The following is a 16,664-nucleotide window of genomic DNA, read 5'->3' as shown; positions in this document are numbered from 1 at the left end:
AAAAGATGAGCAAAAAGAATGCAAATTTGTGAAAACAATTTCAGGAACCCAAAATATGTAAAATAACGTAATTTCCAGCTTTCGTACGTGCAGCGCACGTAAAAATGCGCGCGCGTAGTGGAAAATTTAAAAAAAATTTGAAATGCTCAAAATGACCTGAAACGTGCTCTAATTTAGTTAAAAAGTGATTTTGAGCATTTTAAAATTTTGACGCTCGCGTGTGCGCGCGTAGTAAAGCGCACGAGTCAAATTAGGGTACAGTACATTCAACATTAACCCGAAGTTAATGCTCACTTAATACGATTTCGAAATGGCAATTGGTTAGGCTGATATAATCGATAATGTAAAAACGCAAAATTGCACGTAGATGACGTCACGCTTGACTGAGCGCATTGAAAACCTTACCATGACTATTCCAGGCGAAGGCAAAATGATCGATGTAGCGACCGTGTGCGTAACTCGTGGCAATTTTGAGATATCGTGCGAACAAAAATGGAAAGAAAGGTAGAATAAAAAAAAAAGTTGTAAGATCTCTGACAATAACAAGAGGTGATCCGCTAACGTTAGCGGATCACCAATAAACATTATTTCATCCTTTTCATCGGATTTACATGGTCAGAAAGATGTTTCTCGTGCTGAAAGACATGATACAAATATTCTTTATTTTTAAATACAGCTTTGTTGTTTAATTAGGGAGCTCACGATTTATGCGACGATGCAACGATAGAACGGAATCATTCATGTATGACCGTCCTACCTGGCATCCTACTTCTCTGCATGCGTAGATTTGACCACATTGCATTCCTGGATCTACTCGACAAGGTGACCTGAACGTTCCCGCGTGTGCAGATGACTTTTAGTGACGTCATTACGTTCTAAGTTCTACCGTCGTCGTGCAATCGATGGCTCCCTATTGTCAGTTGACAACCAAAGCAACACAGTGCAATTATTCATGTGTATTTGAAAGAGTTTGTAGTATTTAAAGTTCAAGGGGTTATTAGAATTTATGTTGGCCTTTTTTTTTTTTATTACTTTCAATTTGATTTTTGTTGTTGCTACAAATACCATCAATGGAGAATAATATCTGCTTTTAATAATCACAAAAAGCTTTGGAGAAATTATTTTATCTACATTTCTTTCTCTTTGCCCAGATTTATAAATTTGTTTTAAACATGACAAGAAATATTTTTACATGGAACAGATATGGTTGTGCATTGTGTAATGAACTTCTTAATCAAATTTGGCAAAATATATTACTTGAAATAAAAAATAAATTTTGTTGTGCTACGAAACATGCAGTTTAAATACGTAATATTTTTTTTTTTTTTGTGGGTGGGGTGGGGGTTTCAGCCTTGATGTGTTGCATTGTAATTTTAATGCCAGCCACAATTTCTTGTTCCTCTCAGCTATTCCAGTATCCGTAGGATATGCAAGAGGTGTAGCGACGAAGCCCAACAGCAAGCAAGCTCAAGATGACTGGATGAATGCAAACCAAAAGGTAAAAAGGTCATCATACTAATCACAGGTCACATTGATCACACATAATTTTGAAAGTAATAATCTGAGTCACTATGTCAAGGTCAGGTTAAGCCAAGTTTCAAATTTTACAGAGAAAACAATGTGCTCAATATTATCAGGGTCCCAAGTTTGAAGAATTCACATCCGAGAGATCTGTTTAAAGAGCATCAAATTATATTTTGCTGTGGATTCTGATTTTCATTGGCAACGAATTCCGGGAGATACCTTTGGTAATACAGTAAGGCCTACTGTAGTGAAACTTGTAAAAACTTGCAGATGTTGTGAATTTTATGGGAGATGGATTGTTTTCCATAGAATTTTTTCTTGCGTGAGTGCGAGAGGCCATCCTGATTTTCGGGATATTCCTGCTTCTTGCGAGACTCCCGAGACTTGCAGGACTTTGGACCTCTGTATTATTATTATTATGGGATAGAGATGTATCTTGATGCCTAAGAAACTATTCATCAAATCCAGAGTAACACAAAGCATTTGTTCCCAAACCTTACTTTGAAAGAACAACAAACAGGTCTGTCTTATAATTAGCAAGTGTACTTGCTCTTTGGATGCAACAAAAAAAATATCATTTGAAATGTCAGCCTTTTAAACCATTATTAAAAATGTTTTAGATACTCTATAAATATATCTTATAAAATGAAAACAAACAGGATTATTGTTGTTATAGTTATCTTCTTATTTTTGTACACTTTAAACTACACACTTATACAAATAGAACCTATTTTTTTAAACTGTGAACTGTACGTCTAAAATAATAATATCTATCAGATGACGTTTGACAGATAAGTCTCAGTGTGGTTTGAAACGTTGTGGTATGTACTAGTCATTTTATTTCAAAGAGGTAAGAGTGAAGGTCGATGATATATTTTGTAAGCAACTAATAAAGTAGTTCATAGAAATATGTTGACTATAGAATTCTTAAAGATTGAGATGATAAACTAAAAGATAGCTAAACTATGTTTGTTTATAGATAATTATTTCCATCTGCTAAGAAAATGATCACATTAACGATGCGACGCTAAAAACGATGACGCAACAATAAGTTTGAAATAAACTTGCTCATTTTGCAGTAACATACAAATTATTAACTTGTGCATAGAAATTATTGAATTTAAAAACTGTGTACCCTGATTTTTAAACCAACAAATTATAATAAAAATAATAAAACACTTCAGTGACTGGAAGTGTTTCTGTCATTTTTCGCTGTAAACTGAAGGGTGGACATTTTTTAAAACACTAATTTCTATGTACAAGTTTTTTTATGTTACTTCAAAATGTTAATTTCAAAAAATATTTTTATGATTTTTTTATATTTAGCCATTTCAATTAAGCAATTGCCATTTATTCAATGTTTTAAAAATCTATGAAAACACATTGCTAGAATGTGTGTCTCTTTTGTTTTATGTTACTTGTATTTATGTTCTGTTTTTAGCTATCCATATATTATTGCACCTTAGAGTAAGTTGTTCTGGATTGGTGGTGCATTATATGCTATTATTTTTATTTCTTCAACAAAGCTAACTATATCTGAGTACTTGACTTGTTATTCTGTTTGTCTCTGCTTTTCTATGCTTACCACAGTGTCTTCTACTCTGTACTATTTTCTATGTAGCTCTACAGGTCAGTGCTGAAGATCCGTGGGCCGCTCGCTGGTGGCTTGCACGAGGACAATAATCCTCCTCTCCCTCCGCCTCCTGTTATCCAAGACGATGAGCTGGATGAGTCGTTGATACAGGTTTCCATAGCGATATTCTTACTTGCTCTTTGGTTTCGATATAATCTCCATGTGCTAACAAACGCTGCTTTTTCTGCAATGCGTGTCCAGACATATTTTATTTGCCGTGCCTAAATATGGTCATGATGACATCACATCATGACCATATATAGGCACATCATAACCATATATAGGCACATCATCACTATATATGGACATAGTGTCGACAGATCTTAAACACAATGTTTACAAAACATTTACAAATATTTTTCATTGCTTTCATCTTTAGAAAAAAATAAATTGCTTTACTATCAAGTATTAATAGTGTTCTGTACAGCTGATCATTTTTAATTTGTATTTTAATAATAGTGGTATTGCTAATGTTAATCACTATTGTGCATGAAAATAGAAGAAGCAATCATTTATATCACCATTGTGATATGACATTAGGCAAATTTAGACAGGAAATGCGGAGCCTATGCCGATACTGATATCAGGAATTACACTTTCTGACTATCATATTGAAACTAACATTTTATATAAAATAGCTGTGTTCTTTTGATTAAATAATTTCACTTTATGATTTAAAATAAATGTTTAGAAAAGCCAATCTTCAAAATTTTACTTACTGAATTCTAGTTTATATGTTAACAATATATTTCAAATTTCAATATTTAAACAACAAATTTTGGACAGACCATTAATATTATCAATAAATCTTTTTCATTTATGTTGTTAAATCACACAACAATTTATATTTAAAACATAAAATCTAAAGACATATATCAAACAGCAAATCTCTGTGATTTTCAACTTTTTCACACCTTATACAATTTAGCTATGCAATTATACTTATATGGTGCAAGTTTCTCATAATTTATTTGTGTATTGAAATAATTATATAGGCAATAAAATAATATACGTACCTTCATTGTGTTATATGATCACTTGCAAAAGAACTTAAAGCCCATTACTGCAAGGATGTACAGTAGGCTAATTTGAAAATGCGGGACTTATCCCTATTACAATGAAAACTTAATGATCATTTTTAGTATTTTAGCCCATTTATCATCCGCACCCCCACCTACACCCATGCACTGCAAGATAGAGTTATCTGAGGGTCTTTTGTTTCATAGTTAATAGCACTTACCATACAAACAGAACAAATTATTTATAATGCATTTTCAAATAAATTACTATGATTAGTTATTTTAAAAAGTTGTAAATTCTATGATCCTTTAAATTTTGCAATTATAATTACCCATTAAGATGGTAATAGTTGGTTTTTATATAAAATTATGTGGCTGGGGTGGATATAATTTATTACATTTACTAATGGAAAGAAATAGTTTTCTTAGGCCTATTTCAGACTAGGTGGATAAACCCGGCTCAACTCACCGGGTTTATCCACTTACCAGTCTGAACTAGGTGGCTTATATCGGGCTGTGTTCCTATAGTAACTAGGACTGGTGTGCCACCGTGTGTTAACTTTTCTTAGCCAGGCTTTAATCGTTGCGGGGGGTCTTGCATTAACTTCGGGTGACAAAATGATCAATCAGCATTCAATTACGTACACTGTGAGCGAGCGTACATTTCGCGAAACATGTTTCCTGGTTACGGTTCATTATTATGCAAACTCTCGCCTGGCTAATCCCACTAAGTTAAGCCGGGCTTAACTCAAGCTTGGCTTATCCCACTAGGTTAAGCCGGGCTTAACTCAAGCCTTGCTTATCTCCAAGTCTGAACGTAGCCTCAGTGTTTTGAGAATAACAGTTTTTGCTAACCTAATTGATAATACTATTTTTTTTAATTACTATACATTGACATCCAGATAATGAACAATAGTGTTTGAAACATGCATGCTATTGTTAACGTCTCTGACTGTAGAAAAAGTAGATTTTTACATATATTTTTATTTTATATACTTTCAAATAAATGTTGTTATAATCAGAACCAAATTACCAAGATATAACAGCAAATTCACCTTAATGTTTCGACCCACATGTAAATCTACACAAAAAATAATTCTTCTTGTTGTGTGATCTGATATACAAAATCTATACAATTGTATTTTTCCCTGTACTGTATATCTTTTGAACTTAGGTCCCAGTTCTTCACTCACAAGCATCATTTTGATAATAAAGAGGCTTGAATATAAGGCATTCAATCCAAGTTCTCTGCTTCCAAAACTTTATTTGATGTAATAAAGCTTTGCGAGGCACAAGTGATTAACAGTCCCAAGCCTCATAATGTTTTTATTATGTCATATTATTCTATACCAGTAATGATGATATTATTCATTTAGAATTGAAATTGTTTAGTGTTGATGATTTTAAAACCATACCAACATTAGTTTTTATACTATCGTATGACAACATTTCTACCTTACTGTACCCCTTGCATGTATAAGCCTGTACCATTATTGTTACATTTTGCCTCATAATGTTTTTATTACCCCTGTATGTCATTATTCTATACCAGTAATGATGATGATATTCATTTAGAATTGAAATTGTTTAGTGTTGATGATTTTAAAACCATACCAACATTAGTTTTTATACTATTGTATGACAACATTTCTACCTTACTGTACCCCTTGCATGTATAAGCCTGTACCATTATTGTTACAGGGATGTTTGATTGGTAGATGTTGATATTTTTCCTCTTTTCCTTCATGCTTCCTAGCTAGAGCAAGCAATGCGAGACTTAGACCAACCTGATACGAATTATGGAACAGATCAGCCAAAGGTTCTTCTTCTATCCTCTTTCTTATTTCTACTACCTACAACCTTTTACTTGCTGTCTTTTGTTCACATGCTAACGACTGACCTAGTTTTTGCATTTAGAATTTACCCACTTTTGATATTATTCTGAAACCAAAACTTGAATGAGTGATAATAAAATCTTGTGACAGATGCATGGTACAGTGATGAATTACAACAACACACATAAGTGGCAAATCTGGGTGTAGGAGGGGGAACCGGGAGAGGGAAACTGAAGAGAGGAACACTGACTGAATAAGTACGAAACTCTTTCTTATTTTAATATTACTAAAATAAACCCAGAATGAGTTCCCCTCCCATTTCCCCCTTCTTTTTTGAAGCCTTGATCCGCCCCTGGTTCTTTTAGTACTAATTAGTTTAGTTCTTTTTTGCTGATTTATTAGTGCTGTGCATTGTATATAAGAAAGCATGTAAAAATATTGTATCACAGTAGTACAGTTAAGAGGTTGTCATATATTTTACATTTTAAAATTAATGTGTTCTTATGATTTCAGTATTTTACAGAAATATGTACAAAAATACAGTATTTTGCTCAGTAATCAACAATAATATTTTTACTAAAATATGTTTTCTTTAAAATGTAAAAGTTAATATCAATTAGTGAGAAATTACTTTGTTTTAAATTTAATATTATTTTTTATATTTTTCATAGTTTCTTATTTTCAGCATATTTTCTTCTAGCTTTCCTACGGCTTGCTTCTTTTTGTATTTTATTTCCCAGTATTCATATGTAAAGGGTCTGTTTCTCCACATCACTCTTCCCATATGCATTACAACTGTTGCTGTGGAGATGACTTCAAATCCCATGTATTGTACTGTTGTAACAGGACTAAAATTGCTTGTTATGATTTTACTGGTATTTTATATTCAAAATAACTTTTGCAGGTTAACTTCTAAAATTATTGCTACATGCTAATTGCATACATGCTAATTTTAAATATATTATTTTAAATTAAAATGATAACAAAACAAATGAATTACAATTAACAAATTTATAACTAGATAATTAAATACAGTACATTTTTATTTATCATAAATTTTTACAGTTTAGTTATCTGTAATGTATACTTGTGAGTAACAATTATATTTCAAGTTAGATTTAGTGTTTTTAAATTATTTTATAATGAATGTTGCAATCTATGAATTTCCTTTAAAGGGGAATAGAGTATAATGCAAGTCTAAGTATCTAGTGTATCCTGATGCTATCTGCCTTGTGGTTGTTAGTTTTCTGCAAATATAAAATAATTAAATATAATATAGACTATATTTTATCATAAGAAATTTAGATATGATTTGCAGCATTGTACTTACAAAGAATCCATTTTGGTTTTAGACTTTTCCAAAACTTAATCACAATGCAAATTTTCTTTCTTAATTTAATGATGCATATTCCTAACTTATTTTATTTCTAGGTTCAGGAGGGAATAGAAGACGTTAGTATGTCAGTGGATGGCTACACCCGAGCAAAGAACGCACCGATTCTGACACTTCCACCACCACCGCCACCACCACAAGTAGCATTTGCAGCACCACCGCGCCCGCCACCCCCATCCTCTATAATGGGGCATCCCCACCAGGCAGAGGTTGCCTAGTATTCTCTCTCTTTCTTCATCGATAAATTAATTATACATTTTAGTTATGAATATTTCCTACTGCCCACTAACCTGGTGTGTTTAACCAAAGCATTTTGTTTTTTCCCTACAGAGATCATATTGACAGGCATTTTGCAAACTTGTCACCATGTTAGCATGTGAAAAAAAATATCTAAATACATTTCTATTATTGTTTTACAGATTGTATTTATCATGGAATATGTAACGAATAGTATTAACTTCACTGATTGTTTTTAGATTTTAGTAAAGTTAGAAAATACTAAGATGAGATCATTACTTAGAGAAATGCAAGTCATAAACAAATATATATCCAGACACAATATTGTGTGTTGTTCTAAGATATGAAAAAACTTTCAATTTATAAGAATCTAATATTTTATATTCCACTACATACAATTCTAAATTTTAAATATTACTTATTAAATTATAATTTCAAAAACTACTTTTTTTTTCGGAGGATTGTTGTGTTTTTGCCACAAAACATTGCTTAGTGTGGGTATTAAATTTCAAATTCAAATTCAAATTTTATTCAAAAACACCTCGAAGATGAAGAACATCAAAAATACAAATGAATAAAATATCAAATATCAAAATCCATCAATCTAGATCTACCCAGAACATACCAATTTCAGTTTATAGCAATTCACGGAATGGAATCTCACACAGTACTACCATTTGGGGCAGATCCTGAGGGGGTGCAGACGCTGTGATACCCCCAAACTTGTATTTAAGAAAAATAATTGCTGTATTGTTGATATGAATTACTGGTAAGATTTGTAAGGTATGAGAGTACAATTTCTGGGCATATTCTCAAAATATTCTAACCTCAGCCCCACCATGGGGGGACTGAGGTGGTTTCGACTCTCACACCCCCCCCCCCACCACTGCAAAATTCTGCATCCGCCCCAGACTAGTACGACAGTAAGAAATTAACACTATAAATCATGATAGTTTAATTGGTTGATTCTGTGGATTATATAGTTTTCTTTTCTAAAATGTTCTTTTCTTAGTTGGCCAAATTATAAACCAAACTAATTATTTCTAGTATTTGCTCTTTTCAACTGAATCAAAAACATACATATAAAAAGTTAGATGCATTTCCTAGTAATGATCTTGTGTTTTTAATTAGTTACACTTTTTAATGGCATGTTGCCCTTCATTGTGTGTTGTTAAGAGAAAACGCATGTCTCAACGATTTATACTGATTTGCTACTGTTACAAAAACAATCATAACGTTAAGTAAATATTCTTAGTCCAGTTGAAATATACAGTTAATAGTTTACTGATGTCACATCAATTTCAGATGGCTCGTAGATGTCACCAGTTAGTTCATCAACGTTGCAAATATTTTGATTTACCTGCCTATAATAACACTCAACAGATAATCATAAAATTGAAATTCACATAAATAATATTGATTGCTTTTCATGTAGACAAATGTATTAACTATTCATTTGTTAGATTACCATTTACATGAAAGCTAAACCAAATCTATTTCTTCTTGTACATTTATTTTATTCAGTACCATTGTTGATTACTCTTTATTTTAAAGACAAATCCCTCATTTTTTAATTTTTTTTGACATCATCTATAAGGTTTTGTAAAAAAGAAATGTTTAAAAGAAGTTGAATGATATGATTTATAGTTTCATAATAGTGGTATTAACTTGTTGTCTTTCTGTGCACACATTATAACAAATTTGAGATGCTAAATAAAAAGTGCATGAAAACTTACCCCTAGCTCTTGGTATTCAAAGTGTTTTAACTGCTGGCATCGTATAATCAAAAATAAAAAAGAAATGAAAAAAAATATTAAATTTGTTTTCTTTAAGCTTACTGATAACAATTCCAAACCAGAGTAATAGACATAACTTGTAGGTACTCTACTACTCCACACCAGGCCAATAGGGCACATGCACTGTGTACCATGCAGTCTTGCGTTCAAGTCATTAAGCCAATGCCAAATTATATTGTAATCATATCTTATCATTATTTTAAGGAAATGCTTAATATTGTAACCATTTCATAAATATAATCATTTTACAGATTTTATTAACATTCATTCTCATGAATATACTAGTCAAAAGCCTATCTTATATCTATTTAATTAATTATTTGCTACTATTATAGGTCTACAAAACTATTTTATATAACTTTTATATAATATAGCAAAATCATAATTTTGAATGGTTTTTTTTTTTTTTTTAATTTTAAGATTGTTGATGGAGTTGTAAATGTTCGGGATGCAGTATTGGTATCCCAGCAACCACCTGTGGAGGAGTTTGCTCAGATGAATATTAAAGGTTTGTTATGGTCATTATCAAAATCATATTACTGATAATAAGCTCAATCCATTTCATGTGTTTGCTATGCTATGGTTGAATAAAACTGTTCTTGTAAGTAAACAATTGTATTAAGTAAACAACATTTTTACTAACCATGTGTGACATTTTGTTGTGAACATCTAGCAATGTAGTCGTAATAAAGATTTTCTGACAAAGAATCAAAATGTCACAAATACTAAGTACAAATTACAGTACTTTCAAAAACTGTTTTTCTTTACCATTAATAATCACCAATAACCAACCAGTTTTCACTTTCACTTAACAGTAAGTGACTTATAAAGCTAATGGAGGTTTTATTCCTAGTTATGGAAGGATACAAACCATCGTAGCCATTAAAACAATAGCTCCACCCCAAATAATATCAATTTATTAATATTTTTCAACATTAGAACATTACTTTCTGATTGTTTAAATGTAAACATAACATATTTTTGTAATTTAAAAAAATATATTTCTGATATTTATTACTTATTTAAAACAAATGCTCCATCCAAAATAATAATAAATTTATTAATATTATACAAGTGTAAGCATAAAATATTTTTGTAAATTTAAAAAAAATTGTTTTGATATTTATTTTAATTTGTTTAGATACACAAAGTGCACCACCACGGCCACCATCCCCAGGCCCGCCACCAAGACCCCCACCACCAGAGGAACCAGAAGAAGAGGAAGTGCATTTTCCCAAGCCAAGGCCAGATCAACCTATCATGGTAAGGAAATAATAATTATAATACAATAAAATAATTAAAAAGATATTAATGATGATAATGATAGCTGACTATTTATTTATTTGTTTATTCATATAAACAGTGTGTTCACAATTTATCAAGATTGATTTTGTTTTAAGGTATGCTGTTAATTCATTAATAATATGTCACACCTTGTTTGCCTTGATTGGTCAATTTTACTGGTTTCTCGTTTTTGATTGGTTAGTTATTAAGTTACTTCAATTCTGGTATATGGTGCCTATGGACATAATTATTTTCATTTCTGATGACGTTCGAATAAAGAACGAAATATTGAATCATGGCTTCTCTTAGTCTTTTTGGAGTCTGCATGACATTATATAGCTGACTGTATATTATAAAGTTGGCTATGATTGCCGTCATTAATATTTTTATTATGTTATTGTATTATAATTATTATTTCCTTTATTAGAATAAATTTGAATTTTCAATTTAAAATAAGAAAGACAAAATATTTTACTCAACAATGATAACAAACTTTTTCCACAATTACTAATAATTGTTATATGACTATTATTACTTTTTTAAATATATTATTGTTTATCCTTAATATTAATTTATTCATTTTTTGTTGACTTGTTTTACACAGACAGCTGCATATGACCTACATCAAGAAACCAGCAAGTGGTCCAGTAAGGGCAACGACCTGATTGCAGCAGCAAAGAAGATGGCCTTACTGATGGCAGAAATGAGCAAGCATGTCAGGTGAGAATCCATCTTAAGCAAAAAACACCATTTATTTAGTCACATATTTCAGTTGTATGTTTAATTTCCAAAAGCGTGAGTGTCACTGTTTGTTGTTGGTATTGCAGAGGGGAAGGTGGTTCTAAGAAGGAACTCATTGACTGCGCCAAGGCCATTGCCAAAGCATCAGAAGAAGTCACCAGATTAGCCAAAGAGATCACTAACCGTTGTCCAGACAAGAGAATGAAAACAGTGAGTTAATATTACTAGCAGACATTAATTTCCATATTTTTTCCATGTTGTCTTCAAAGATCTCAATACTCAGTACAATTCGGCACTAGATTTAAGAACACTGTGCTCGTCTTGAGATGGATATTGCTCTTGTCTTTCCAAATAAATTGACTTGGGATAAGGGCGTAGCAGTTCTTGCTGTCTTTCTTCCTCAGTCTGTCAGTAGTTAGTTCATATTAAACTAGAGCATTTGCTCCATTGATTGCATACCTCTGCCCTGTGCCTGAGTGCCAAACAATATGCAGACTGTTTATGGGCTATTCCATTATTTTCATTTATGCTCAAGGTTAAGTTGAAGGGAAAAATAATCAAAATTCTGTGACGCTGCCCTTTGACCTTTTCTTCCCTAAAATTAATCATCTTATTATGTACCATTCCACTAAATTTCATGATAATCCACTCTTTAGTTTTTGAGTGATTTTATTAATGGGCAGACATATAGGGTTAAATACACAACCTCCTTGGCTTGGCATATTGACTGACTGACTGATTAATTAATTTAAAAACAGTATTGAAGGAGCTTTACTTCTTGTTATATATACTGTGTATGTCTGTTCACCTGTAGAATCTTTTCCAAGTTTGCGAGCGAATTCCAACGATGGCAACGCAACTTAAGATTCTATCGACTGTTAAGGCTACAATGCTAGGATCCCAAGGTAAGCTTGTTCATATTTTTACTCTTTCAAAGTCAGGAATATGGTTGGTTTTAGAGTGTTGTTTTGTCTTATCTGTTTATTGATAGTGTTGTTGTTTTATTTGGTTATTTTTTGTTTATTATTATTGTTGTTATTATTACAGGTCTCCCTCTAATTGAAGATCCCTCCAATTAAAGACTGCTTTTTTTGTGGCTCCCATTTTAACAAATGTCTTGAATTTTTATTATTCTAACTAGAGACCAAAGCAAAGACCATGAAAACCCCGGTCCCAAAAGTGGTCTTTAATTGGAGTGAGACTTGTATTATAATTTTTCATTTATATTTTGAAATGCTCTACTATCATTATTATTATTATCCTTTTAAATGTTTGTCTTTTTTTCTCGTTAATGTGTCGTTAATTGTCTTGGGCACATCCATCACAAGCTCTGCTTTTCGGAATTGTGCCCCCTTCAATACTTATGTTATTTATATGTTACATTTCAATGAATATTGTAATTTACGTTTTGAAGGAAATAAATGTTAATTTTGATTTGATTTGATTATTATAATTATTATTATTATTATTATTATTATTATTATTATTATTATTATTATTGTTGTTGCTGCTATTGTTATAATTACTGTCATTAATCCCATGTGTGTATATGCTTTTTAATTGTCTGATTTCATTTTTATTGTACCAAAAATTACATGTCCACATTTTTAGATATGTTATATCATATCTTATCTTAATAGTTCTATTATTTCTGTATTAAATGTTTGTGTAGCCGAACCGTTCTAATCGTTAAGAATCCAAACACATGGATGTTAACATAACAGCTTGCAGAAAGTTAACATCAATTGTCTTTGGTTTATTATCACTTAAAACAGTTCTAAAGACAATAATAAACAAACCACATGAAACTATTCAAATATTTATGAAATATTTTTATTAACTTTTTTCTTATTGTTTTAAAGACACTGAAGAAGACCAAGAAGCCACTGAAATGCTTGTTGGCAATGCCCAGAACCTGATGCAGTCTGTGAAAGAGACGGTGCGAGCAGCCGAGGCAGCTTCCATCAAAATCCGTACAGATGCCGGTCAAAAATTACGCTGGGTTCGCCGCAATCCTTGGTACCAGTAGCCGTAAATTCCAGTTGATTTTTAGGTATAATGCAGAAAGGAACACTGTATATAATTAGAGTAGTTTTTCACTAATAATAGTCATTAATTAGGGGACAAAGAACCTAATAGTGAATAAGTGTTTACTGTTACAATATAAAGTAATTTGAGTGTTTAACAAATATTATTTTTGGTACATCTAAATTTTTAGCAAGAGTAAAGTAATGAATCAGCTGCAAATCTACGCCTCTGACATAACCATTGTGTATTCAGGTACTCGGAAATCAATTTAAGAACATACCATGGCATAAAAGGACATTAATGGTATTTTTTATTATATAGTGTATTATATAGTATATTGGTGGCATAGAAAATTGTATTAATAATATATTGAACTCTCTGTAACTGCGCTTAAAATAATGATAACCATAGGAACTTAGCAGTTGCTGTTAGCATCCTCAACATTAAGATTGGTGGCTTGAACCTATCACTGCGTATTTTTTTTATGTCCTTGGGTAAGGCACTTAAACTATGTTTGTCTCTCCCAACCCTGGGGAATAAATTGGTATATGGTAGGATATTGCTGCACAATGCAGTAAGATGAGGGATACCGTACTCTCCAGGGACAGGGGAAATTGTGTTTGTCTTCCAATATGGATTCACTGACCAACGGAAATATTAACATCGCCAGCGCTTTATATACCATGGCAAAAGGTGCAGTGTAAGTGTGCTAGGCCTATTTTATTATTTATTTTTTTTTAAATAATAATAATTTATTATATCATTTTTTTTATTTATTTATTTTTTATTTATTATTTTTATTGTTTAAAAGTGAACTAGAAATAGAGAACATTGATATAGTCTCATTGTCTTTGCTGGAACACCATCACTGCAGTTTTTCCACCTCAAAAAAAAAAAAAAAATTGCTACTCAAACAAAATAAGGAATTTGTTTAGGTTTCATGAATTGTTTGTAACAACTTGCATATAACCTTGATGTCATATAATATATTATATTCCTATTATAAGCTGTAATATTTGTAATAATTATTATTTTTGGTTGAATCTAATATATTTTGTTGGCTTTTACTATTATCTTGACTTAGAGCATATAGCTACAGTATATAGGACAGCAAAAGATTAAAGTAACTCATTTTATTCCATTTGTTAGTCTTATAAACTATAATTCAAGGATTTCATTTATTTTTGTTATATAAAATATTGTAACTGAGACATAAATACATACATAGATGTATCTGATACACCTTGGGCAGATAATACAATAATGTTAATCATGTGATATGTGTTCAAACAGATTTTTCTTGTGTGTTTAAAAACAGTATCTCTAATTAGACAATATTAAGATCAATATTACTTAAGGTTAACAAATTTGACTATGACTGTAGGCATGTTTTTATTTTTTTTATGACCTCTGCTCATTATGTCCGAATGTGCTTGACAAAATGTGTAACTCACAACAAATACATCAGATTTGTTTCAAAAGTTCTTAAAGGGGTGATTATCTAGACCTTTTACAGTAGCTATGGATTTTATAGCAATTCGCCCCTGTGGCAGAGTGGTTCTCCGCCCTGAATAAACAACTATTTACAAACCACTGTTGCCAACAATACCAATTTAGCTTAGTTGTCCAGCGTCTGAACTGTATTTTAAAAGGTCGCTGGCTTGATCTCTACAACAAGCAGCCCTTAATAATAATTTTTTTAAAATTATTATTCATAAAGGTAGACTAGTTTACAACCTTTTTCCAAGATAATTAATTTTATTTTAAAAGAGAAATAGATTATTTGTAGAGATCAGCTTTAGATGAAGAAAGTAACGAGCACATTTTTAGTATGAACTAAAGTTTGAAATTTTATAGAATTTTAACTTATAGAATATTTATATTGCAACTCTAATTTAGTTATGAAAAATTGAGATGAATTAAAAATATATTTAGCCAATAGTTTATTATTTTTACTATCTATTTACACCTGGGGCATGCACATAGCAGCTTATTGCACAACACAAATTACTGATTTCTGTGAGACATTGATAAAGCAGTAAAAAGGTGCAAATATTATAAATTTGGTGGGTCATTTTTCAGGAGATTAATGCAAGCTTGGGAGTGCAGGAGGCCATCTCGATTTCTGACTTGCATCATAGCTCACATTTTTTAAGACAAAGGTGTAAAAATGTTGGTAAAATGTGAATGTGTTATCAGTGGTCATGTACAGTTCACAGAGACCATGCTGTTGTTCATACAAGTCTCTCTGAAATCTCACCATACGATGAAATAATTTACTTTACAGTAATATCTCCAAATTACATACCCTCTTTCAGAAGAAATTGTAGTTAAAGTTGGTATAATTTTAAAAATTATTATTATACATTGATTTTGAACTTTGATATTGTATACACATGCAAATAGAGAAATTAATTAATGAAATTAAATATTATTTATTGATTAATTTAGTGTAAAGCAATATCATTATGTATCATTCAATGTCCAATTTACGCCATGTATTTAAAAGTATCAAATTATATAACTATTACAAAGTAGAAAGTAAACATTTGCTATGTTGTTTCACTTTTAATACAATTATTTTTATTTTTATTATTAAAAACAATCTTGTACCTAAACATTGACTAAATACAATATTTTAATTAGTATCAGTGCTACTGTATCGGAATGCTTTCATAGAATGTAATGCTTTGTGTGTGTAAGGTTTATCATCAGTGAATCAGTCTCCTGTTCAAAATGGTGCTAATAAAATAACCATCAGCAAATATCAATGTTTTCGTTTTTACTTGATATTCAACGACCCATACTGTAAATCCTGAACACCAGGATTCTAAGGCTTAATAAAATCTTTTTAAAGACGTATGTTTTCTGTGCTGTAGTCAGTGCTAATGCCACTCGGCCCCCTGCAATCTAAGCCAAGTCAGCCTTAGCCATTGGTAGGCCCAGAGATTTCCAAAAGGAATCTAATCTTCCCGATATGGTGTCCACGCCAATGTCCACCCCAGCCACATAATGGTTGGGCTGAGTTGAGCAAATTTTAGATATACTGTAGGCAGCCCTAGATGCCCAGAAAAGGCATTCTCAGACTAAAAATACTTATTTAAGCAGTTTAATTTGACAAGATGTTAGTAGTGGATGACTTTGTTCCAAGCCTTCCGTCTTCTAACATTCCGA

General features: G+C 31.4%; 1 protein-coding gene across 5 annotated transcripts in view; it reads left to right on the top strand.

Moving 5' to 3' along the window:
- Positions 1-16,255, top strand: part of LOC117119331 (vinculin-like) — a 33,833-nt gene extending 17,578 nt beyond the window's left edge. Inside the window, exons 16-25 of one of the 5 annotated variants that reach the window (XM_033264153.1) lie at positions 1,407-1,498; positions 3,146-3,268; positions 5,933-5,995; positions 7,443-7,613; positions 9,858-9,945; positions 10,579-10,700; positions 11,326-11,441; positions 11,549-11,672; positions 12,277-12,367; positions 13,325-16,255. In XM_033264153.1, coding sequence (XP_033120044.1) covers positions 1,407-1,498; positions 3,146-3,268; positions 5,933-5,995; positions 7,443-7,613; positions 9,858-9,945; positions 10,579-10,700; positions 11,326-11,441; positions 11,549-11,672; positions 12,277-12,367; positions 13,325-13,491 — 1,157 coding nt within the window. In that variant the 3' untranslated portion in view covers positions 13,492-16,255. The remainder of the gene's footprint in view (positions 1-1,406; positions 1,499-3,145; positions 3,269-5,932; positions 5,996-7,442; positions 7,614-9,857; positions 9,946-10,578; positions 10,701-11,325; positions 11,442-11,548; positions 11,673-12,276; positions 12,368-13,324) is intronic. The other 4 variants (XM_033264229.1, XM_033264303.1, XM_033264356.1 and 1 more) reach the window with 4 other exon arrangements.
- Positions 16,256-16,664: the final 409 nt, after the last annotated feature.

Source organism: Anneissia japonica, unplaced genomic scaffold (assembly GCF_011630105.1).
Source record: "Anneissia japonica isolate Jap-2015-1 unplaced genomic scaffold, ASM1163010v1 scaffold287957_len1322810_cov207, whole genome shotgun sequence".
Lineage (NCBI taxonomy): Eukaryota > Metazoa > Echinodermata > Crinoidea > Comatulida > Comatulidae > Anneissia > Anneissia japonica.
Note: the sequence above shows the minus strand (reverse complement) of the source record. Positions and strands in the feature narration are given on the sequence as shown.